Genomic DNA, 27,190 nt, shown 5'->3' on the forward strand with positions numbered 1-27,190 from the left:
ATACTAAGAAATTGAATATAAAGCCTTTATGACTATAGTTTGATGTACAAATCTTTCTCTCACTAATCAATATATCCTGGATGGTAAAAAGCACCTAGAAGTCTGCCTTTCCAAAAAAAAAGTGAATACTATTAGGATTTCATGTTACTCACTGAATCAATATTTATCAAACAAACACTGAGAATATGAGTTTATACCTTACAGCTGGGCAAAAAAGACGAGATCGTATATGTAAAAGATTAATCAAAAATACTGGATGAGGTACATCCAGACAAAAAGAAATGAGCTATCAAGCCATGAAAAGACAATTGTGTATTATTAAACGAAAGAAGCCAATCTAAAAAGGCTACACATTGTACAATTCCAACTACATGACATTCTAGAAAAGGCAAAACTATGGAGATAGTGAAAGATTAGTGGTTGCCAGGGGTTGAGGGGAAGGAGGGATGAACAGGCAGAGTGCAGAGGATTTTTTGGACAGTGAAACTACTCTGTATGGTACTACAATGGTAGACACGTGTCATTATCCATTTGTCCAAAGCCAGAGAACGTACACCACCAACAGTGACCCCCAATGTAAATTACGGGCTTTGGGTGATGACGATGCCTTAACGTAGGCTCATCAGTTACAACAAATATGTTCACTGGTGTGGGATGTCAAGAGTGGGGAGCAGTGGGTCCATGGGAACTCTGTACTTTTCACTCAATTTTGCCATCAATCTAAAACTGCTCTAAAAAACAAAGTCAGTTAAACAAAAACTAAAATCCATTACTTAAAAAAAGAAAAACACTAGATGACATATTGCTAATGCTATGACTAAGGGCCACACAAACACGTGGCAACCAGAGAGGTGTACCCCTTGGATTTCCCTTCATGCAGCCCTTGCTGATCCAGCTGCAGCACCTTTAGGATCCACCGTAGCATCTGAGTCGAGGCCACACTCTTCCCAGGCAGCCAAGGACCAAGCACAGGCCTGGCCACTGCTGCCCAAGGAGGGGCTCCTCGGTGAGGAATTTTTAGACTGGATCTGCCCACTGGGCTGGATGATACTTAGTCAGAGCTGCATGGCAGTCTTAGGCTCTCCTTTCACAGGCATCACACCTGCATGAGGTCTGCAGGCTTTCCCTGCCTGCTCCTGCTCCCGTCCCTCTTACCTTCACAGGCTTTACCCCACATGAATCTCTGGAATTCTAATTCCATCATGCTGCCTGCTTCCCAAAGACCCAAACTACAACAATGCACTATGAGGTTTCCGAGGCAGAAGAGAAATGTACGAGCATAAAGGCATATGCAGGAGAACATAAAGGGCCTGGGGCTTCATCCAGGTGGTGGAATCCACATGAGCAAACAAGCAGTAGAGGGAAGGTCCAAGGACTTTTAGGACCAGCGAATAGAGTAGTATGGCCGGAATGCAGTGTTTCCATATGAAAACCATCACACAACGTTGGTGAAGTGCACTGAGGCCAGACACATTTGAATGCTGAGCTAAGATATTACATTTAAAAGTTTCTGAATAAGACTATCACAGGACATAAATAGTATTTTCAGAAAATTAATCTAGTAAATAGGCAGGCACAGAAACAGGAAATAGTAAAAACGGGATGCTATTACAAGAATCTCGGTTGGCTGGACCTCATATCCTTATAAACCTCCCAATATAAAACATTCAGACACCAGGTAAAATGTAACATCTCTGAGAATGTATAGCTGGGTACACTCAGTGAGCAAACACACTAGGGGCCAGAAGCAAAGAGAAACTAGGAAACCAGGGTGCTGAGCTAATGCTAAAGCCAGTTGCCCTAGGACTATTTGTTGGGTTCTAACAGCACAAGAAGACAGAAGACAAGGTCTTCTAAAGACCATATCGTCATTGAAAGGAATGATGGAGGGAAAAGAGGAAACTCCTCTGCCTTAGCCTGGACTCCAAGTCAGGGAAGAGAAAAAAGTTTACTGTGGGAATTGAGGCCTGCCTTCGAGTGAGCCTGGGGTTTGATTTCATGTAACTTGTAGTGTGGACAAGCCCAAGCCAAGAAATTAAGTGGTTCCAACTGACAACAAATGTAGATCTTCTCTGGAGGCCTTACATACCCTCAGCATAGACCTCACGGTATTTCCATATGCAATGTCTCTCTAAATATGAGCTCACAATACAAAATTACAAAACACACAAGGAAATAAGCCTCCAAGAATAAGAGTCCAAGGGAACATCAAACAGCAGCATAAAGTACCCCCCACCACAGGAACTTCAGATAACAGAATTATTAGATGTGGATCATAAAGTAAAGTCAGCATGTTTAAACATTCTAAGGAAATAAAAATTAGAATTTTAACAAGAGAAAGAAATCAGATGTTAGCAAAAAAAGATCAAGGTAGATGTGAAAAACAAACAAATAGATCTTCTAGACCCAATGGCTCATGCCTGTAATCCCAGCACTGTGGGAGGCCAAGGCGAGAGAATCGCTTGAGGCCAGGAGTCTGAGACCAGCCTGAGCAACATAGCAAGACTTCGCTTTATTTAAAAAAATAGATTTTCTAGAAATGGAAAATATAATCACTGAAATTAAAAAGTCAATTAACATATTTTATGCAAACCTAGATAGAAAGACCTCAAGAAATCACCCAAGATAAAGCGCAAAAGACAAAAAATATGAAAAAGAGGTTTAAGAGTCATGGAGTATAGGATGAAGTTCAACATGCAGGATAGGCAGTATTGGAAGCGAGAATGACTATAACTGACAAACTCACACCAACCTCATGAAAAAAATAGTTTATAAACTTAATACTAAGTTTAACTGTATTAGTGACCTTTCTTTGGTCACAGATAACTGCCTATCAACTAAAATTAAAGGAGGAAAGCAGAAGCACAAGGCTGACTGAATGGCTTAAGAAAAAAATGAAAACTAACCCAACATAGAACACAACATCTTCCTACCTTTAAAACTCTCATGCAGTAAGTCAATACAGTCGGTGAACAACTGCACAATGCTTGAGGCCACCACAGCATCACTCTCCAGCCAGGGGTAATGTCGCCGTTGGCTGCTTTAGAGAAAAGAAACACACTTAGAAATGAAAGCACCCATGATTAAATCACTATAGGTCCCAGAGTCTGGGGATAGCCTAAGTCCTAGAAAACCCTCCGTGATGTAGCCCTAACACACATTTAGACCACTTCAAAGGCTATAGATACCTAGAGGTAAATTGTAGCTTGTAACATCAACCATATCATTTTATTTTCTCCATTTTCTAACCTTTATTCCAGTGCAATTAAGTTTCATAAGTGTGCTATCTCAATAACTCTTAAATTAACCTCTTTTTACACTGAATGTAGATCTTTGAACATCCTGGTTACATTTCGAATGCCTTAGAAAACACCTTAAGGTGGCTTCAACAAACAGTTTTCTTTACCCTAAGCATAAAAAACAAAAAATAAAACCCACGTAACAAAAAGATGGCCAGAAATTGACAGACGGGAAATAGCCAAAGAAATTCTCTATACAAAAATTTTAATTGCTCAATCTGGTCCAAAAATTTCAATATCAAAATAAGCTCCTAAGCCAGATGCGGTGGCGCATCTCTAACCCTGCTACTCAGGAAGCTGAGGCAGAAGGAGCACATGAACCCTGGCGTCCAAGGCCAGCCTGGGCAACACAGTGAGACCTCATCTTTAAGAAAAAAAAAAAAGTAAAAAATCCATTAATTCTTTCTGGAAATAAACAAGCAGCCAGCACTATGGTCAGCAGTCTATATGTAGCCACTATAAAATTCTGAAGCTTACAGATTACTTAAGGATAGCCCGCTAGCAAAAGCAAAGATCCAGAGCCTTTCACATTTTCCCTAAGCAGCACTTGAAACAACATGGTTAATGCTAAGAGTCCTGAAACAGAAGTCAAAGACCGGAGCTCTAGTCCCAGGCTTTGGCACTAACCAACCAGCTGTGAGACTTGAGTATGACATTCACGTTCTCTGTGTCTTGGGATCAAATCATTGCTTTGGAAAACACCTTGTATAATGTGATGTCTACCACTCTTGCAATTTTTATAAAACTCCTAACAAGTTTACCTAGTTCTGTATGTGTATTTTTAGGGAAAAAAAGACTCAAAAGGCAACTCACTGCATTTGGACAGTTCCACACCTCAAAATACTTCAAATGCTTATGAAATAATGCTTTAACTGCAGAGTTCCACGTTTAAAGAGTAATTCCCACCCAATAATTTGATAGCCAACTGAGTTCCAAAAATAACTGATGTAGTAGAGAAAATTAACCTCATATTTTATAGTGTTTGTTATATTATCAATAACTAAGAGAAACCTCAGTAGTATCGATTTTTATGAAATTAAATACCAAAGCTCATTCAACTTCTTTATTGTGGAAAACTGGAAATAAGAGCCCAGTTCTGTTCCAAAATTAATATCAAGACAACATTTCTGATCACCCAGACAAGCAATTCCATAAATAGAAAATGTCTAAAGTTTTGTAAAAAAGCATTTGCTAAATTTAAATACACTAAAAATTAAATCTGTGAACTCATCGCCTCTACCAAATACCAGAAGAATTGTAAGTCTATAAATCTCACAGGAATTTGAATATGTGAAAAACTATTTACCTTTCATTGTCCTCTAAAACCAGGATCCACGGCTTAAAGAGCTGAATGATTACTGAATGGAGAGACATAAGCACTAAAACGAAGCAAAATTTTTAGAGACAAGAAATAAGCTCATCTTTCGTCAATATCACTGATAACACTATACAGAAAATCTACTTATTATCTGTATACTCGTAAGCCTATGTTAATATGCAAACAACATGCTTAGTGTTACTATATTTGTGTTTTCATTTGCTCCAGTGGAATTTCTCTGAAGACTTTTTATTACAGGACAATGTCATGGGTAATTTTATAACATACATTTTTAAAATAAATGCACAAATATTCAGAACCCTTTCCTTAGTGAAACAAATAACAGAAAGAAAGAGGTGGAGATTGAAATGCATGTCTTTGTACCCCACCCTGTGAAGGAGGGGCAGTGTGAGCTGTAGCAAGCATTCTACGTTCACTATACAGTGAATATAGGGATGACACACATATGGGCTCACGCCTGTACTACGTGTTTTCTATTTTCTCTCCTTGACACTCAATATAAATCTCCTAACGTGTCTATTTAAATCTCTTCTATTGGAAGGTCAAAACACCTAGCTCCACATTGCACTAAAAGTATATTACCTGTTTTGCTGCTGGCAGATGGGTCTTGGGCCAAGCAGGCCATTTCTGAGTCAATCAGCCTTTTCACGAGATAGCCCAAGAATGTCTTCACATCAGCCATGTAAGGGCTCCATTTTGAGAATAAACCAAAGCTTTTAAAGTCCAACTTGGATAACCGAAGCTTATAAAAAAAGTCTGAAAGCCACTGTATAGTCTCCATTACCTGGAAGAGATGATTAGTCAAAAAATGCTGAACGTCTACTTTTAGCACGGTATGATGACACCCTGTGATGGGGGTATAGTAGATCTTTCACTTTATAATAGAGTTGCAAAGATAAAAAACCTATGAAAAATAAATCAATGGATTTCAAACGCTTTCTAAAGCAGCAGAATCATTATTTCAAATAAATCCTCATGTGAACCAATTCAGATATTATTGATAAAACCGACAGCTCCGTGGGACACTGCATTATGGAAACTCAACCAGTGGTCTCAGGGTTGAGTCGGATGGGCCAAAGTGGGCAGGAAAGGTTTTCACAGGTGGAGCCCCTGCCCTGGTCTTGGGTAGATGGGCAAGAATTAGACTTGGGAGCATGAGAGAAACGATCCGAGTAAAGAGGACATGGGGAAGCAAAGGACAAGGAAAAGCATAAGGCTCTCTTAAAGATAATGCATAAAAGTATTCCAAATGTTTAAAAAATAAATAGCAAGGGAAAGGGAAAAGAATGTACAAACACATCACAGACCAAAAGCTACACACCTGCTTGTCTGACAAAAGAGCATCTGAAGAGCTCACAAGCACCGTGCTCTCAGCAGAAGCCGCCCCCTGCTGGCAGCTCGGGGCACAGCAGCCCAGGGCTCTCAGAGTGGCCTTCCAACACTCCGGGCTCAGCAGCTGCTCCGCGGAGCCTATGGGCAAGGGCAAGGAAGAGCAAGTCAGCATCTTTCCCAAACTAACTTTTCCATCAAAGAACATGTGTACTTCACAAAAGGAATAAAAATCAAGTAAAATCCCAAAACAAACTCATAGGGATACCCGAGGTTAGAGATCCAAGAAAAGAGAACCTATGAAAAGAACTAACTGATCAACTAGACGTTTGATTTTCCTTGTTCCTGGTGACCCTGTGGTAGAGAGCGCTGCTGAAGCCAGTGGAGGTGGACTCGGGGATGAGGGGACCAAACCCTCCAACCCTGACTAGGGAATGGTGACAGTGCCATTCTCCTGGCTGGAGGACCACAGCTATCTATGGGTACGAGAAAGACAGCAGTGACAGGATGAGGGAGACTGGGTGCACTCTAGACTCTCATGAAGGAGTCTGCTACTAGCCCTAAAATTCCACTCCTACAATGGACAAAATCTATATCAAGACCCAGAGGCAACATGGAAAAGTGGAGTCTACCAGCCAGTATTCCCAACTAGTCCCAACTTTGCTACTTACAAACCTCCCATGCCAGAAGACAGGAATAATATCTCCTAAAGTTCTTTTCACCCAGAGCGGGGACATGAGAATCAAATAGGGTAACAGAGGTTTACCGGAAGTCCTAGGGGAAGGATGATGAGGCCAGTTGCAATATGTCAAGTGTAGGGTATCCAGGGGACAGTGATGGATCTATGTCCAATGGCTACTGTGGTCTGGACCTTAGGACAGTGGCCTGGAAATCAAGCTATTGTTGTGGGAGTCATGCATACCTGGATGATGGCAGTGAAGCCAGGGAAAACAATGGCTCCCGCAGGGAGAATGCACATGGTAGAAGAGTGAAGGATGGAACCCTGGGAATACCAACATGGTAGCCATGGAGGGACAGGAAATCAGGAGGCTACAGGTCATGGAATCTGAGAGATGTGATATTGCTATTCTTAATCCTGTAACTGAATTACTTTTCCTGATAAGTATAAATTTCCTGCTAAATGCAATTAAATGGTGGTCTATATAAACAGTTTATAATCTCTTTAAAAGGTTTCAGGGAAAAACCCACAATATATACTTAATCAAATTTTAAAAGTTTAGAACAAAAATTAGGTATGCACATATTCATTAAAATTCATATAAATATATTTCTCTTCCACCACTCTCCACCACTCTGCAACTTGCCTCTGTAGGAAACAATTAAAACTTGAAGTGCTTTGAAAATGAGAGACCATACATTTCAGGATCCTTCAGGTAACCTAAGACACTGGATCATTAACTTAGCCATTAACAATTCCTATTAAGTAACACAAAGATTTGGGAGGAGACCAGACCAGAAGAAGAGGAGGAGACCAGATCGGATGAGGGAGTGCTAAGTTCTTAATCTGCAATACTTCATTCAGACCTCATGAACCATCCTATAAGACAGGTATTGTTCTTTTCCTTGTTTACAGATGGGGAAACTAAGGCTTAGAGAAGTTATATAATCTGTTCAGTGTAATAACTTAACTCATGAAACTGAGAATCAAAACCAGGGCTGACTCCAGAGTCTCTGCTCTTAGCCATGAGGCAAGTCAGATGCCTTCTTTCTGCCTATATGGTTGTTTCCACAGCTTCCTGCAAAGCTGTCCTCAGACTGGCCTTGGGGCTGAGCCACAGCTGCTGTCCTGGTGATTTCCAACCCTAGATTTTATTTTTACTGTGGATGGGGAGAGGGGCACAGTCCTGCGCGGGAGGGCAGAAATTGGGTTTCTTGTGCTGTTCCATCTGTGGACACAAGAGGGTGAACTCTCAGCAGGCATCTCTTACACTAGGCCTCACTTGCCCCATCGGTAACATGGGAAGAATAATCCTACTCCTGGTGCCTGCCAAAATTACTCTTTTTTGAGATCATATATGGAAGAAATCTGCAGAAAGGATTAGCATTTATTAGACTATGTATAGATCTAGCCCCTAACCAAAGTTCCAGACTTAATTCCCAAAAGTTCCCAGCAAACTTGGAAAACCTCCAAAGGATCCTCACCTCCCTGCCTTTGTTCATGCCTTTCCATGTATCTTCACCTACCGTAATCCTACCTGTCCAAAAGGCCTAGTTCATAGGCTTCCTCCTAGAAGGTGTTTGTGGATAGCTGTCCTTGAAGTGATCCATTTCTCCTACCTAATCTTTGGCTGTAAGCACTTAAGACAGACATCACTCCTAGCCTTACCATGTAATTACTGATGTATAGAACATCTCCTCTATGGAGGACATGTGTTGGTTTTTGCTTGCCTATTATCTTCTTCCCCTTTTAGTAACAGCAACTTGATTTTCCTCTAGTGAATAACCTTCCCTAGCTTTTAATCCATATGATTTGGATGGGGTCAACCCCACTTCCAAATCCAGAGGTAGGCATGTGACGTAGGCCTATTCAGAGTTACTATAATGGGTTCAGTGAAGGGCAGGTGAATCAATTAAAAGCATTGAGAATTACTCCTAGGACTTTTGCTCGGACCATTGGCATAAAAAGCTCTATTTTTGCTACAACTGGATGTAAACATGAAGCTGTGAGGGACTTTCACAATGGAAAAAAAAAAAATTCCTGAGGATGAAGCCACCCAAGAGCAGGTTATAGAAAGAGATCTAATCTGGAGGATAACATTGTTGGAAACCCTTGGACCTTAGATTCAGCTATTCCTAAAACTATTAATCAAAGTAACCTGCCTAGGACAAATAAATTCTGTCCTCTGCCCACATTCTTTTTTCCTTTTAAGCTAGTTTGTGTTGGGTTTTTATAATGTAGAATTGAAAGATAGGAACACATCCTCAATTTGTTTATGAACTTTAAGGGTCCAAAGGCCTGATCTTTTTAACTTTACGTCTCTTAGCATGGTACCTGGTAAGACACAGGATCCTCAAGGTGTGATGACTGATTCATTCAATCTCACTTTCCCTGGGCACCTACAATGAGCTGAGCTAAGCACTGAAACTACAAGGAATAATTAGACACAGTCCTAGCCCTCGAGGAGTTCTGAATTTAGTACAAGGAGGAGATATGAAAATGAACACTTTATAATATAACTTGGGCTATAATAGAAATCTGAGCACATTTTTGTGGGATTCCAGAGTGTTGGAGGTTTGGGAAGATGGGATTTGGGAAGGCTTCTCAGAGGAGGTGATATGTGAGTCAAGTTCTTAAAGAACAAATAGAAGTTCCTAGGCAGAGAAATGGGCATGGGAAAAAGGTGTCCCAGGGATGAGGTATTCCAGGTGGAAAGAACAAGATTATTAATACTTATAAAATTAATAATAATAAAAACAAAAACAACCAAACAACTTTCAAAACCTACTGGCCTGTCTCTAAAAGTCAAAGGTGTTTATCACTGTCTTACACCCATGCTTTAATATGCATAGTTCTAACTTTACTTTCCCCCCCCATCCCCCGTCCACACCCATGGAAAAGCTCCCTTCCTTTCAACTGGTACCAGCTCCTTGAGAGCAAATTCTTCGGTTTCTTTGTTCAAGTCTACCATTCTATGTTTTAACAGCAACATATGCTTGTGAAATACTAACTGGAAAAGAAGTATCTATTTAAACTTGTTTATGGTAGATTTAAAGTAGAAAACTTGGTAGAAGTTATTGAAGAAACTCTATGTTACCTAAGTTAAATATTACTTAAAATACTAATAATATTTACTACATACAGAGATTTTTCTGTTTTGTTCATTCATGTATCTTCAGTGCCTGGCACATCATAAGCACTCAAATATTTGCTGAATCAATGAATAACTTGTTATTATTAACACGGGACACCCTAACACTGATTTTATATTGAAAACACCATGTACTGTAAGTGTTTATTTAATTAAAACTCCATTGGATAAAAAAAAAAGTAACAAAAAGATTTGATATAAAGTAAAATTTAGTTTTCCATTACATCTATAAACAGTATGAGGTTTGCATAAAAAAGTAAATACTATTTCATTTATCAAATTTCAATAAAATTACTGCCTAGTGAAATTCCAAGAATAAAAAAAGCCTACACCATTCATTCTTCCTCTAACCTCTAACACTTCTATGGAAAACTGCAGGAAGAGGGGACAGGAATAGTGAGAATGTGGAAATTTTAACACTGCTCTTTCCCTTGGCAAATATAAATACAGTCTATCATTATATAGGGATAAAATTCATTTGCAAAAAACCAGAGTCAAAAAATTAGAAGGGAAAAAAATCCCCAAAATGTATTTACTCTTTGCAACTACAAAGAAACCAAGTTGCATACTAAACATACTGTAAAGGTGCAACTTCCCTCCCTGACCACATCTGTCATCTGTATTACAGGCGAGCCCTCTCCCACCCCAGCCCACCCCACTTCAGGACAGCTGCAAAGTCAAGGTGAAGAGGTGGGTGCATGACCGTGGAACTCCAACACCAAGCACTAGATGCTGCCTTACCCACTTAGAGCCCATTCTAACATTTAGGACAGTAATTTACCATTTTTACAGATAACTTTTTGGGCATTATTCACCCAGCCCTTTAGGTGATGATTAGTGACTAAACTCCTGTATTCGTATTATTTTTACATTTTTAGATGACATCTGTAGAATGGAAAATGTGATATTCGATATTCACTGAGATCTAGTTAGTCACAATTAAATGAAGACACTTACTTTGCATCAGCAGCTTGAGAATGTCACTGTACTGGTCAGGAAACTGGTAGAGAAGAAGGTAAGTCCAGTGCTTACAGAAAAGATTAAATGGCATCAAAATATCCTCATCTGGTTCAAGGCCCCAGGCAGTAAGTGCCAAATGAATGGACTTCAGCAGCCTGGTACGATCAGACAGAGGAGGTTTAGTGGCGTTTAACCATTGCTTAAGATCGAACTAAAAAGAAAAAGAAACGAGAAGCATTTTACTTACACTAGAAAATTAACTGAAGTAGAGAGAGGTCTCTGTGTAACATTTTATAAAAATTGAAACTAAAATGTACATAAGTGCATAAAAGAATATAAGAAGTTCGCTAATTGATGCCATTTCTACTTTACTCTCTGGGATCTCAGAGGCAGAGTTTCCTTAGCTCTGTGTGGTTTTCTTGTAATTTAAAAACCTTACTGACTATTCATTATTGGTTTATAATTTTATTCTGTTCCTGAAAGATCCATGCATTTCTGTCTGTCTTATTATAGCAAGTTTCTTTTGTAAGACCTGAATCAGAACCAGAACTTTGTAGTTCTCTGGTCACAATGCCACAAACAAGCAGCCACTTTATGGAACTGTCTCAATTTAACAGCTGAACAATTTTTCTCAGTCTATGTCAATTACCTATCTATTTCAGTTAATAAAAATTTAGACTGTTGATATTACCTTCCAGAATCCCAAACTACAAAACATATTCTCCTCCATTACAAACTGAGATCAGCCTCTAGGCCCTAAAAAATGCCAAGGTTTTTATTTTTTACTATTATTTTCAGATGTCAGAGAAATACAATGGAAGGCAAAATAGCCAAGACTCTAAAATTCTCAACTAGTTAAGTAAATTCATTGCTTTATTCTAACAGAGTTAATATTCTGTTCAGAATGAGGACAAAGGCAATTTGCTTAGATCTGGCTTATTCTAAATAGGAGAGACTCTACCATATTACAACTCTTTTATCAAACACACGTTAGGCATAAATTCAGGATAAATTTAAAAGAAGAATATACTAAACTACTATTATGAATATTTTCAAAACTGTATTAAGTTTTTAAAGAGGACTTGGGAACTAGGTCCTTTTCACACCATGTGGAATAAGACGATCCTACACAACACAACCAACGCCCCACCCCCAAAAGAGGAAGCCGTGGGGTCGGGCTGCTCAAAGATCATGCAACATGTGAAAAAGGCCTCTCGGCCTATGGTCTACCTGAAAACAAAACTCCGGAGGTCCTTTCATTTCTATGGAGTGGGAAGCAACCACCATTTCTGTATTTCAACGATAACATCAGGACTGAATGACATCTCACCTTGGTCAGCAGCATGAAAATCATATCACTGTTGTCCTCACTTAGAAACTTCACCACTTTCTCATACAGCTGTATGAACTCTGTAGGAGCAGCACTGGGAGTGAAGAAAGGAGACAAAAGAGAGCAGAGCCTTCTATTCTTCAGAATGGTCTGGAGTACTTTTTTGCACTCTGATTTAGTGTCACTGATAAATACCTTGAACAAAATAAAAAGAGAAACTGTCACCAAACTCTCCTTCCCCAACCTTAATTTAAGCAAGCAAGTTTTAAGGGTATCAAATAAGATAAATAGAATTTTTTCTGCATGAAAATATAAAACAATCAAAAGGTATCAAAAATCAACATAGATAAGGCTATCAATTTCAATGTAGGTAACATTAAAAATTCTGGATAATCCATTAATCTGATTTGAACAAGCCACATGTAGAAAATTCTGAGTTAACTGTACTATGAAATTTTTAAGAGATTAAAATATGGGGGTAATTTGAATTAAAAAATGTAATGTGCCACCATGATGACTAAGTATCTAGGATGGTACTGTATTACATCAAGAAAACAAAACTTCCAGGTTATATTTTTTATTGAGATGTGCCTTTAATACCTTTCAAAAACTAACTTTCACAATTAGTATATAATCAGGATAACTTCATCTTGTTTTAACTTGGTTCTTATGTTAAACAGTACTAGAATATAAGCAAATATTTAAATAATGTCAGGGTCAGGAAGGCTCTGATAAGGTTGACCACAGGCAGAAATAATACAGGACAAAGCTGATAGATTTGAACATATTAAAATTAAAATTTTAATTTCTATAAAGCAAAAAGCATCATAACATTTTAAATAAAAAAATGACAAACTAGAAAAATGCATTTATAGCACATTCCAGATAGCAGGTTAATTGTCTGAGGAGCTCTTTCAAAGCAATCAGAAAACAAGGAACTCCAACAGAAAATGTGCAAAGGACAACTAGCAATTCATAAAAATATATACAAATGGCCAATACACACAGGAAAAGATATACAACTTAACGAGTATTTAAAGCAATACAAATTAAAATAATGAAATACCACTTCCCTTATCAGATTATCACAACTTAAAAAGAATAATAATTCCTTACGTTGGTTATGATACAGAGAATAATCAATTCAAACACACTATGATAGTGTAAATATCATAGTAATAAATATCAAACTTCCCAGGAGGACAGTGTGACAATATACATCAAATGCTATACAATACACGTCAAATACACAATGTATATCAAATCCCTTTGACGTAGCAATCTTACTTCTAGGAAATTATCCTAAAGAAAATAGCCCAACAAGTTCACCAAGATATATAAGAATATTTACCTCAGCCTTATTGTAGCAAAACAAACTACTTAAATATCCATCCAGAGAGCACTGGCTCTACACGTTAAAATGTATCTGTGTCATGGAACACTATTTAGACATTCAACATCATGATACAAAACTACATTTATTAACATGAAATAATGCCTAATGATGTGTTTAATGAAAAATGGAGGTTACAAAATAGTATGTGCTCATTTTTAAGTGTGCATCTGTATCATGATATATCATGTTTACATATACACAGACACTCATACACATACATACACAAGAAAAATTAATAAAATGTTAGCTGTGTAATCATTATCTCTACATGGTTAGGATTACGAGAAATTTTTCTTCTTTATACTTTCTATACCGTTGGCATTGCTGATAATAAGCACACGTTAACTTTATGACCAGGGAAAAAACTCCTTAGAAAAAAACTGATTGTAATACCTGCTCAGCATCACTTCCTTATAAAGATCAAATAAACAAGTGCTCATTCAATTGAACTTGGGTGAGAGTACACAGTTAATTAGTGTTCTTACTTTTTTTAAGTAAGTGGTTTTCCTTTTTTTATGACATGTTGCATAAATCCAATACATTGTCCTTGTCCTTGCTAAAAATCCATATATTTAACTGTAAGCCACATAGATAAATAAATGTTAACCAAGAATAGCAACTGGGAGGCAGCAGCTCTGGTGAGCGGAAGCGAGCACTGAATGTTGCCAGAAGCCCAGGGAGCCGGTCTCAGCTCCAGCACTCACCAGCTGTATTCTTTACACCAGTCCTTTAATCTTCTAGAGCCCAGTTTCCTCATCTTTAAGATGGGAATGATATCAACCACACAGAGATACCATGAGGATGAAATAACGAACTGGAAAGTATTTTTATAAATGATAAAGAACTTCAGTAATGTTATTGTTAACAACACCAACAACATATGATAGAATCTGATGTCTCCCCAGACTTTCAGACATAAATAATCTCTTGTATGAGAAGCAAAATTCTATACCAACAATTCTAATCACATCTTGAGAAGCCAACACTTCAGAGGGGCTTCTGACTTAAGTAAGACTCTGAACTTGCAACATAAGTCTGAAGTCAATGCTGACTCTATCTAATGAAGACACCACAGGGATTCATTGGATCTGATCAATGCTAAAAATATGGAATAATCTTACCTGTCCCAAGATCTCAATGCATGAAGTAAAGAACTGCCTTGTCGGGGGATGACGCTGCGTCTCATCGCTGACATAATCCACAACAGTGAAGAAAAGGCTAATGCCAACTTTCTGAACCCCAGGTGTAGGCTGCAACTTGTAGGCATTCACTAAGGCCCTGTGGGAAAATGTGGGTAAGACTACTGCTCTACAGTAAAAGAATCCAGATTCACAAGAGTTTCTTTGATACACTACGAGGAAAGATTCTTAAAGAGTCCTCAGAGCCCCATACAAATGTCGCTTAGAAATATTTCATGGGGTAAATATGTACCTTCCAATTTTACTTGGCCACTTATTTTCAAAACATAGTAATGATTTTATGCTCTCCTAGGGAAAAAAAAATCAGCTATATTATAAGGACTAATTAACAGTCTTACCCTTATTGTTTCATATTTTATATGGAATTCATAATTTATTATTTAACTTTTTATATTCCTTATATAATACATATTTTAAACACAAGAACCCTGATTTCTCTACATTTTAAAATCTAAAACACTGACTGAGGTTAAGGAAAATATTTTTATATAGAATAAGATCCTAGAATAAAGATATCCCTTCTAATGCTCATACTTTTTTGAGTTCCTTTCCCAGTGAAAGAAATATCAATCTCCTGTTCACCTGATCTCCTTCTTCCTCTCAGGCCCCCGATCCAGTCTCAACCTTCCCCTCCACACACCATCCCACTCTACTGAGGGGATCAACTACTGGTACCAGAATGTGGAGTCAGTCACCTTAAAATAAAAGGCAGTGAGTCAGCCCCCACCTCTCTAGTCATGTCCTGGTGGCTTTGGGAAGAAAAGAGGAGGTGAGAGTAGCACAATGAAACCAAGTGTGAGCTACAATAGCCAAATGCAAGTTAATAACTAGACTTGAGAGCCCTAATTCCCCCAAGCAATTATACTGTGAACTTTAATAATCTGAGTTGACGATGATGACTTCCTGGGTAAATGTGACTTTGATATAAAATTTAAGCACTAAAATCTCTCCATGATTGAATTTCAATGCACTGTAATGTTTCATAATTCAGGGGTCAGCAAATTTTTTCTGTAAAGGGCCAGATAGTATTTCATGGTTTGCAGGCCATAAAGTCTCTGTTACAAGTACTCAACTCTGCCCTTGTAACATAAAAGTCATAGACATTATAAATAAATGGGGATGGCTGTGTTCCAATAAAACTTTATAAAAATAAGTAAAAGGCCAGATTTGGCCCAAAGGCAGTAGTTTGTCCATCTCTGTACAAATTTAATTAATGGGTTGGGGGATTAGAAGCATGTATGATTACTGTTAATGATAAGAAAATGGTATTCAAAAATTACATAATTATGATGTTTATGAAAAAAATAATAAAAAAGAGGAAAAAAAACTTACGTAATCAAGTTTTCTGCATGCACAGCAGCTTCCACAACATTCAGTGATGGTGGTTTAGCAGCTTCTGCTTGCAACTGCTTCACTTCTTTTCGTAAACTATGAAGCTGTTGGCTTATTGCTTCATTCTTATTCATGCCTTCAAACTACCAAAAATTAAAGTGGTCAACAGATTTTCTTCCCCTTCCATGTTTCCAGAATATATATTTCATTGCAAATACACTTAGCATATGATGAAGAGAATAGTTACAATTAATACCATAATTTAACTCAAAACTCTCAGTTGAATCTGAGAGGGATGGACAAAATATCAAAACATTATTCAGGAATCTTAGGTTTTCCATGAAGAATCAAACTTAAATAGAATTATTAAAATATCTTTTTTATAAAATAAAATAAAAATATAAAATTTTTATAAAGTTTTATAAAATATCTTATAAAAGTATCAAAATTTGTATCTATATATATTGATTGCCTTATAAACTGATACATTTTTGAATTAATTTATTAATGATTCAAAGTCTTTTGTGGGATATGTTCTATTTCACCTATGTTTTCATTCCCCAAATCCTCATCAAAAACGGACCCCAAGTCTTCCACCACCGAGGCTTTTCCTGAAGCACATCGCGCCTCCCCCAGCCTTAACCCTCTGTGTGCTCCCAGTCCGACACACATACCACTCACTTCCAAACACCTGGGCTGCATGAGTGCCCAGCACGACAGATGTCATTAACAAAACAAGTGCCATTTCGACAGGAAGAAAAGATATATAATTATAAAACAAATAAGATAAAATATGGGAAGTGCCCAAATCAACTGCATGCCAAGTAAAAGAGCAATTGGCTAATTCAGTGTTTCCTGAAAGCTAGTCTTTGATAAAGATTTTTACTCGTTCTCAGTAAACATGTGAAAAATGAAAAGAGTTTATTGACCTTTAAAAAAATACTAAAATTTATTTCAATGTAAGACTATCTTCTTTTAAGATCTTACTTGATAGGGGCTGTTAACATATCCTTTCTCTAACTGATGGCGACCTATATGATAACTAGTTTTGTTTGTGCATTTTTAACGTCCTTTTTTGGATGTGGGTAGAAGCAGAGGAAAGGAGAGGACATTGTAGGCCCCAGGCTGTACCACAAAGAACCCATGTGACAGCTGTGGGGGATGAGGGGAGAGAGAGGTAGAGAGGAGGAGCCCAGCCAGGCTGCTGCCAGGAGTCAGGGGTGCAGAGTGCAGTACAATCAGACCAAGAAGCAGGGGGAGCTGTCTTGGGGAGACTTTGAATAGCAGGCTAGGAGTTTGGGCTTATCTTGCAGGTATAGCTGAGAATGCTGAAAATACGACAACATTTAGAAGGCAGGAGTTTTAAATCCTACATTCTCCTCCCATGATCTTCCCCAATCACATGGGTGGTCTGCAGGGTCTACACTTTCCCTTTATATGCACCTGCCCAAACCCGGTCTTCAGCCACCACTACAATGATTACAGGTATCCTTTCTAAATACCATCAACACTTAATTCACAAACTTATTTAACTGAGGCCCTTATGTCCCCTATGAAGCCCAGGGTTATTACCATAAATTCCATATCAAAAGTTCCTGAAGGGCAATGGTCTATCCTGTTTGTTTCACTTTCCAGCATAGCATAACTGACAGTACACTGAGCCCCTACTTTTTATGATTGTGAGGATAATAATAATAACTTTCTTCTATAAAAACTCACCAATATTTTATTCAAAATCTTTATAAAATTTCTTTGTAAAAAAAAAAATAAGCTATATGAGATCAAAATGCATGAAAGTTAATATACAACATATAATGTTAACAATAATTATTTTAATTTTTGCTATTGGAGAAATGAATGATAAAAAATTATTTGCATTAAACTACATAATAAATCAATATAAATATCTGAATTAAATCTGAAATTTTTTAAATAACAGACCAATGTTTAACAGTCTAAAATGTGATTAGGAGTATGTGCAGTCAGCTTTTTTGTCCAATATGTCACCAACTACAGTTAGACTAGGACTTCGAGTGTCACAGAGTACCCTTGGCTGGCCTGGAGAGAAAGTAGCCAAATAGAAAGGAAAAGTGAAAATCTGAGAGGAGAGAAGACAGTGAGAATGAAGGGTAAGTATAACAGAAAGACAAAGGAGATGAGGTCCACCTGATCAGAAAATGCAAAGATAGGACTAAAACCATTTTGTAACCCAAATTTTAAAACTGCCACTCTACACTGTAGAAACTACTAAAATAAAACCAACTAGTTTAGGAAAATTTGGGCACACTCACAAAAAAAAAATCCCCAATTATCACTATTTTCTAGTCTACTTATTTGTGTTCATTATTCCCACCACTGTTGAAAGTTTTTTCTTACTAGAATGGAGGTGAGAATGATTGAATGACTACTAGCTCATAATTACAAGAAGTTGTAGACAATAGAACAAAGCAATACGGTGGAAGCCCCTCCACTTGACTCATTTTAAGTAGACAAAGAAATTTAAAAGCTGGACAAAGCATGTCCTTCAGAAGGTTTTTGCGATAATGTGAGGCGCTCTCTGGGTCTTTTCCGCGTTTCATTTCTAGAAATGAACAAATTTTTCACATGGTAATAAATCAATCCTGAATCCAGCAAACACGCCCCACAATACCAAAGTACAACAAAAGGAACCTAATTATAAATCGCCCCATTTCCTCAGGGAATATCACTGAATTATTAGAGGCTTCTACTAGAAAGGGAGAACACAGAAGAAGCACGTTTCATGTCCCATAAAATATATTTGGCATTTGTGTACCCCAAACAAGCTATACATAGTTCAAACACTTGCAGATGGCTGGAAATTTCCAGGACAGTCTTTCCCAGAAAAATTCTATTAAGCAGTAAAATATTCTCATGATATAATTTGAAATCTTTATAAAGGAGCCACTAAAAATTATATTTTACACATTAACTGCCATGTGAGTTGTATTTAACTCACACTAGTTTTGAGCCCGAGTGCTTGTGAAGCACATGTAACTCACACGTCTCTTCACCTTGGGAGCCGCGAAAACTATTTTTCAAGTTGCATATAACTCACTCACGGAAAACAATAAAAAATAACAAATTTTTCATTAAATTAGAAAGGATCATTTTGTTTTCAAAGTTTTCATTCTATTTTGATAATAAAACACCATTGGCTCCAAGAAAAAACTTTTTTTGGAGGGGAGGGGTATTTGTATACACAAGGAGGGCAATGCGCACTACCCGAAGGATGGACATATTTGAAACACGGACTTCGGTGGGGGGGGAACCAAGGGCAACACACCTAACCTAATCATCTGTACCACGGGAAGGGCGGCAGGAGGAGGGGGGAGGAGGGAGGAGGGGACGGGTATTTGTATACACAAGGAGTGCAATGCGCACTACCCGAAGGATGGACATACTTGAAACACGGACTTCGGTGGGGAGGGGGGGAACCAAGGGCAACACACGTAACCTAAACATATGTACACCCATAATTTGCTGAAATAAAAAAAATAAAATAAAAAAATAAAAATGATCCAGCAGAAAAAATTTAAAAAAAAAAAAACAAAACTTTTTTTCTATTGTGGCAGTCAATGTGTTAAAATATAAAATCATCTCCCATGAAGCTGATTGTAAAAAATTGATCGAATCCAGAGTTTTCAGTTAAGATCATGGATTCTCTAATCACTGAAAAAAGATGGCAGTACTATCACATGGACTCAAAGAGAAAATGGCATGTACACACATTCATTTTTATGAGGTTAAATTGTCATGATCAGCTTTCTCAGAATCACACTACAAGTCTTGAAAAGCTGCAGCTGAAGCAGCTAAAGCAAAATGCCTGGCAGTATTGGATGGGAAAAGCATGGGTCTTGAATTTAGATGATTGCAGGTTTGAATTCTGCCTAAGCCACCTGCTAGCCATGTGATTTTGGCAAGTCTTATAGCATCTCTGAACCTGTTTCTCTGAACTCACGCTCATTCTGTGAAGATTAAGTGGGATAATGCAAGCAAAGCAGCTAGCATAATACCAGGGATGTGAGAGTGCCCAAGCAAGTAACAAAAAGTGCTCTGAACAGGGCTGGAAAGAACGTGGTGTACTACAGTACAACCGTCCTTACTGCTTTCCAAGATCAAATGCCTGGGAGACATTTGTATTAGAGTAAAAACGTAAGATAAGCATTGTGTAGTATTTAAGTTGAGATTTGCATGGAAAGCACTAAGATGTTTAAATTGGCCAAGGGTAAGCATAATGAATGAACTGCTAATTTCTAGCAGGAAAAAGTTCCAACTTCTGTGACGTCTTTCACAGCCAAATAACATCTACAAAGTTCCAGAAAGTAGGTAAAATTGGGGACTTACTTGTGAAGGGTATAAATCTAGAGTTGTTCATTCCTTCTAGAGTTGTTCAGTGCCACATTCCATTTTGTCAATGGAATGCACTGCGAACACTGACAATATAAACGTGAATAAGACAAAGTCCTGACCTTGCATAACTCAAAATCCAGTAACAGCCATAGAATTCGTCATGCTACAAAATAAGTTGGAACACAAACTAATTGAGTGGTGTCCTGGTGGCTTTCACTGACTCATTCAAGGATGTTGAAAGGCACCTACCATGTACCAGGAGCCATGCTAGATGGTACAGGTATACAAATAAATAAGGATGGAAACCCTATTGCCAAAGAGTTCAATCTAATAAAATGAGCAAGTAACTGCAGCAGCACTTAGGCACAAGCTGTAATGAGAGGAGGGAACATCCCAATTTCACCAGAGGAGTCAGGAAAGACCTCGAAAAGAAGTATAGCCTGAACCAAGTACTGAAGGCTGAGCAGGAGGATGGGAGGAGCACAAATGCAGCATACACATAAGAACAAAGGTATGAATGTGCATGCTGTGTTTGATGAATGGGGACGGTCTATGTGGCTAGAAAATGAATGTTTCGCGAGTGAGAAAGGATAAATGATGCCACTAAAAAAGACCAAGAACAGATTAGGAAGGGCCATAAAGAGTCATTTTCCTCTTAGATACTGGAGAGCCAACGGGGGTTTTTAGCCTGGAAATGTGACCAGATCTGTGTTTAAAAAGATGAATGGTGATGGAATGGAAAATGGACTAGACAGAGAGAGAAGTGAGGTGGGCCTACCATGGGGCAATGGCAACGGAAACAGAGAGAAGAGAATCAATTTAAAGCCATGTCAGAGGCAGAACCAGTATGGTTTGGGAAGCAACTAGATGGCAAGTATGGGGGTGGGGGATGGTATATGGAAGAGATGATACTGATGCCCAGGTCTCCACCTGGGGAGACTAGGTATGTGGAATTACAGGAGGAATAGGTTTAGAAGGTAAAGATCAGATCAGTTTGGAACCTATGAAGTTTGAGGTACCTATGGGACATTTAGGTAGAATGTTAAGAAGCAGGTGGAAACCTAGATTTGGAACTCAAGATAGAATTCTGGACTACAGAAACAGAACGGGGTCATCAACATGTGAGTAAATGGTTCTTAATCACTACTCTGAGGCTCTACAAACTCTCCAGAAAAAAATTTTACATATACTTTCAGGGGCTTCACCAACTCTCTAAAGACCATTCACAGACCCCAGAATAAGAACTCCAGTACAGACAGTAGGCAAGAGCAGATGATGTCATATGAAGAAAAGGATCGGCAGTAGAATCAGGTACAACTAGTACAACTCAATCTAAGGGTTGAGTTGAGGAAGAGGAAACCCTGGAAACTGAGAAGTGGTCAGAGATTCAGGTGGACTAGATAAGACCACATGAAGTCAGATACCAGAGATGATAGAAAGATGTTAAACACAATTACAACCACTGCATATAGCCACGAGGTGGTCATTGGACATGTGTACATAGAAGATACAGGTATACAAATAAGGTTTACATATAATAACACAATCCACCTTTTGCAGGACATACTCTCGCCCAGTGACAGTTTCATGATGAGTCATAAATACTGAGAACTCACCCTCCCTATCCTGCATTAACACCTCTCTTTCCAAAACCAAAGTCATCCATAACCAAAGTCATCCATCTGAGTAAAGGATTGCTTCAGATTCAAGTACAATCTTTAGCCAAAAATCAGAGCAAACTACTAATAATTGACTTGCATAGACAGTGCCCAAACTTCATAGCAGTTAGTGTTTCAACTTTCCTCTACCTTGTTCTTAGCTATCAATGAATAGACAAAAAATCAAAAATTTATCTTCAATTCCTAGAAGTATCAACCAGCAAATGCTGTCCAGGACAGCCTCAATTAGCAATTACAGTACTACATAACTTTCAAGAGAAATCTAATTTAAGTCTCAAACTATAAAAGTTGTTCACTGTCTTCACATAATTCCCCTGGTACATGCATGTGCATTATGAGGCAAAACATTGGCTGCAGAAGATACTATTATTGATACTAAACTTCTAGGAGCCATCAATGGGGGATCTCAAGCTTCTGGATCTTTCCAAATGGAACTGAAAGTCAAGGCACTAGGCAAATGAGTAAGGCCAGCAAAAAATTAAAACCTTTAAGAAAACCTGACTATTTCTAATGAGGTTATGGCCACAAAGCACAGCTACTTTGGAAAATTCTTTAGGCTTCTTTAAAACCTCCTTTTTTTCCTCTGACTTTTATTATTGTTTTTTTCCTCTTTCTTCAAGCAATTACCGATTCTTCTTTTGGGAACAGAAAACAAAAAGAATTTCAGTGCATCTGTAAAAATATTTAAGCCATATTCACATCAATCTTTATTATCATAAACGATCTTCTTTCTGACCTCCCTCCAATCAAAATTACCTTGAAGTTATTTTACTTTGTACCTTTTAATTTCAGAATTAACCAAGCAAGATTATTTAAAGAATTTCAATTTGAGGGTTCAAATAATCCTATGATCCCTTTTTCTGTAAAGGGAAAGAGATAAGTCACTGGTAGGCTTATAGTTACAGTGGCCTGCCTGGTGGTATTTTCCACTGCAAGGCCCTCAGAGTTAACAGGTCAGCCTACGAGACCTGTTCTTTGGCTGGGGCAGCAAGTATTGACAACTCTTCACAGGGCAGGCTATTGGCCAGAGTTGGAAAAACATTTCTTCGTAATAATCTCACTAGTCACTTACAAAAATGCATGAGAATTCCCTTCTCTATATAAAATTAACAGCCTGGCACAGATATGTAGTTTCAAAATGTGGAAAAATACCCTATTTGTAAAAAACACAGATTGGTAATGACATCCTGTTTTTATTATAGCCAGATACATTTTCAGTCTTTCTCTCCACTAACTCAAACTTCACCCTAAATTGGCAAACTCTTCTTCCAGTTTCATTACTTTAGCAAGTGATCTTTCTTAAATACTTCTACCTCAGTCTTACTACAGCATTAATATTAAATATAACTGGTGAAAAAATACACCAGAAGAAAACTAACTTTATAAAGTACCTGGGCAAAGATAACTCAATGTTTAGGAGTCACACATTTACAACAAAACGCAGGAAAATAAGTTGGACTCTTCCTAAATTTCAGGTCAAATTTCTTAACTTTAGATGCATATAACTATGTTGAAAAAATCAGAAATGAGTTTTGAAGATAATGAAAAATACAGTAAGTAAAAAAGTTATTTCAGAGAAAACATTTTGGAGAAAAGAGTCTCCCAAGGAAATTGATGAAGAATACACTAGAACAGTTAAAATGTGGATTAGCAGAAAAAGAAGGGAAGTTTTTGAAAGACAACCCAGAGTGAGTAAAATAAATTTTCTTCAATTTCCAAAAGCTAACAAAAAAGAGCTATTTGTGTGAAAATGTACCCAGGTAGCAGGTAGTGCCCATCTCCAAGCGTTTCTTTCCCAGCTCAGGGAACACAAATTCACTGGCAGAAGCAGTCAAGTGCAGCGATTAAAGAGCATGGGCTCTGGACCCAGACTGCTGGGCCTTCCGGGCCCCACCACTCACTGGCTGTATGTAACTTAACTTGTCGGGTATGTAACTTAACCTCTCTGTGCCTCTGTTTCCTCATCTGAGAAATGAAGATAACGATCATAGCCACCTCAAAGGGTTATTGTGAGAAAAAATAAGTAATGCAAAATGTTTAGACAGGGCCTGGCGTAAAGTGCAAGAAGGTAACTCTGGGAGGCAGCTCCATTTCAGTCCTGTTGTTGCGTGTCTCTCCTTTGCCTGCTGGCAGGCTCCACCCAGCCACTCTGCTTCCCACATGTCCTTCCCATGTTTGTCTTCGGGGGCTCCCTGCTGTCCACAGCACATAGCTAGAGCTCCCAATGATCACTCACATCAACCTGTGCAATGTGAGTTCCCAAAACACTTGAAATAGACTGATCTAGCCCCTGACTCCTAAATGACATCACGGCCACTCCATTACCACACTCCTTTAACTGTACCCCAACTAGCATCGCCAAAATCCTTTAAGGATCAGGTTAAGCCCCTCTAAGAATCTTCTCAATGATTCTGCTTTTCTTTGAATTCCTATTTAAATATCTGTCTTGTAGGACTTATCTGGAACTTAAGGAAATGTATGATTAGCACTGTGTGTGTTTTTACTCCCCTAAAAACCATTAAATGTCTCAAGACAAGGATCACGTGCTATATACTTCTTTTAATCTTTCTTAGTGACATGCCAATATTAGGGAATCAATTAAAATTCTCTAAATTATGAAGATACTTAAACAATCTTACCTGAACTGTTACAACTGCGGCTCCTTGGCATTTCTTACCGCTACTGCCTCTACACTCCAAATGTAGTGTGGTCTGCTCTTCTCGATTAACATACTGTTTGGGCATCGTGTCCAACAGCTCACCATCCAGGGCAACCTGCTGAGATTCCCGAAGAGCTGCAGTTCTGAAAAACATCAGGAGGTAAAGAAAGCCTTAGGAAAGGTTATATAAGTAATGAAGGCTTCTGGTTACCCCCAGCCAGCAATACAGCAAGACACAAGTATTCCATTGTAACAGAAGACCAAAACTGTGTAAGCCAAGACTTACCCAAATCATCTCCCTGGCAGACAGGCTAAACAGAAAAGCTAAGAAATGAAGGAAAAGCCTTATGGAAAAGTAGGACAACTTTCGAGCCAGAAACAAAGCTCCATTTAGAATCTATGTTATATCAACAATATTTTTTAAGTGGACCCTTAAATATATAAGAACAAATGAGAATTTTATCCTAATTTAATCATCCTAAAAGGGTACATTAATTGTAAGTACCAATGACTTTTTAGGTATTAGCAACTCAATCCGAAATGTCAAAGACCAAGAAAACTAATTGTGTACATGGAGTGTCAATACTAGTCTTAATTGTATTTGTTATTCCATCAATGGGCAGGTGTTTATGTGTGCACAGAACACACACTCAACCAATGCCTGAATCGAAAACTGCCAATAAGCAATTGATTCACCTGGAATTTGTAAAAATAAGGCTCATTTATTGTTGATAAAACAGACTTACTCCACATACACTCCTTCTCACAAGATCACAAGCTCAAATCAAACCTTAAACGGTTGATCATTTTGTATCTACCATGTGAACTCAAAATACTAAATGACTTCCCCACACATCAATCAAGTGCCTACATCAATTTTTAAAAGAATATGGAGGGTTAGACAGCAAAGCAGTGACAAGGCAAGGAAATCCCATTTTGCACTCTTCTGACACCATCTTTCCAGTATTTAAAGGTCTCCTCATGGGAAACGTAAGAAAATCTTAGCTGGTACCATTGACACTCGGAAATGCTACCACAGGAAACACGTGAAATGGGTAGTCCATAAGGATGTCACATAACTTCAACATGAAATTAAAAGACTTGTCACAACTCAGTTAACCAAGTGAACCATCTGAGCCAGTCTGGTCAAATTAACCTCATGGCGAAAATGCTGACAAGGAAGCCACTCCAGGTACTCAATCCTCCAGGCTGTCAGAACACGGCAGCATGATCCTTGAGGATGCACGGTCTTACCTGGCCTGCTGTTGCAACAGATTCAGGTCTGTGCACACCAGCTGGGTGGCGTCCTTCTGACTCAGTAGTGCAGCTGAGGAAATAACTGGCACAGGAGGCCTCATCAGGTGCAGAACAAGGGGAGGCTGGGGAGCCTCATGCTTCTGCAAGTTACTCAAAACCCTTTCTTTAGCTGAAAGAAAATTAAGTTATATTTATTAAGTAATGAGTAAATTAGAAAGAGCTCAGAAGCATGAGGTACAATTCAATAGAATTACTAGCCTTAAAAAGTTTAGTCAGATGATAGTTAAAGAGCTAAATCTCATGATCTTAAATTACTACCCTAGAGAGCTTTGCATGAGAAGTTCGGACTTGATATTAGTATAAAGGAAATCCAGTGAAGGCCCCTAAGCAAGCTTGACAGACAGCAGCTATCATCTGGATAATGGATTGGGTGAAGGGAGTATAGGCTAGAGGCAGATAGTCCAGAGTTTAATGCCATCATCCAGATAAAATTCTTAAGAATGGGGGAAAGGAATGGGCACTATGGAATATAAGTGAGTCAAAAATATGAAATTAAGTCAAGGTTTGAATAGGAGGGCTGGAAGTAGTAAGAGATAAAATGAATAAAGACATGAGCATAAGCTCCTTCAGCACTTATATTTATACAGTCGAACAGTCCATCAGTTATTCACTCAAGAAATGATTTATGCAGTCCAAATAAGCATTCCAGTGCCATACAAGGAAATAAAAGTGAAGCTATACCATGTAACTTTGCCCGAGACTGCAGATAGTCTGATACTGGTAAATCAAATTTAAATGTTTAATATTTCTGCACTAAGTACAGAGCTGAATACACAGTAGGTGTCCAATAAATTCCTATCTTTCCTCCCTTTCTCTTCACCACACTACACACATACCACACAGCAGGTAGGAACTGAAGAACATGAAGAAAAATGCTGCTCCATACCCAAATCTTTCCAACAGTAACATGAAGGGGAAAGATCAAGGGAATTTCAAGTCAATAAGTCAAGTCAATAAGTACTTAAGGCACTACTATGAATTTCCGATTTCATTCCAGACGTAATACTCAATTCTCTATTCTTGAGAAAAATTAATAAAAAATTTAACAGCCATGACTTTACTTGGCATAAGGAGACTTGTACTGTTTGTACCCCAAATAAATGGAATTTCACATTCGAAACAGGTCAAATACAGCACTGTCCCTTATGGC

At 38.2% G+C, this 27,190-nt stretch overlaps 1 protein-coding gene across 1 annotated transcript in view; it reads right to left on the bottom strand.

Moving 5' to 3' along the window:
• The window catches only part of EPG5 (ectopic P-granules autophagy protein 5 homolog (C. elegans)), a 109,502-nt gene that overhangs the window by 22,756 nt on the left and 59,556 nt on the right, over positions 1-27,190 (bottom strand). The window contains 11 exon segments of the mRNA XM_012642631.1: positions 2,934-3,040; positions 4,606-4,678; positions 5,221-5,422; positions 5,960-6,108; positions 10,755-10,968; positions 12,088-12,282; positions 14,605-14,761; positions 16,015-16,157; positions 24,704-24,866; positions 25,978-26,149; positions 27,002-27,059. Coding sequence (XP_012498085.1) covers positions 2,934-3,040; positions 4,606-4,678; positions 5,221-5,422; positions 5,960-6,108; positions 10,755-10,968; positions 12,088-12,282; positions 14,605-14,761; positions 16,015-16,157; positions 24,704-24,866; positions 25,978-26,149; positions 27,002-27,059 — 1,633 coding nt within the window.

Source organism: Propithecus coquereli, unplaced genomic scaffold, assembly GCF_000956105.1.
Source record: "Propithecus coquereli isolate 6110/MARCELLA unplaced genomic scaffold, Pcoq_1.0 Scaffold181, whole genome shotgun sequence".
Lineage (NCBI taxonomy): Eukaryota > Metazoa > Chordata > Mammalia > Primates > Indriidae > Propithecus > Propithecus coquereli.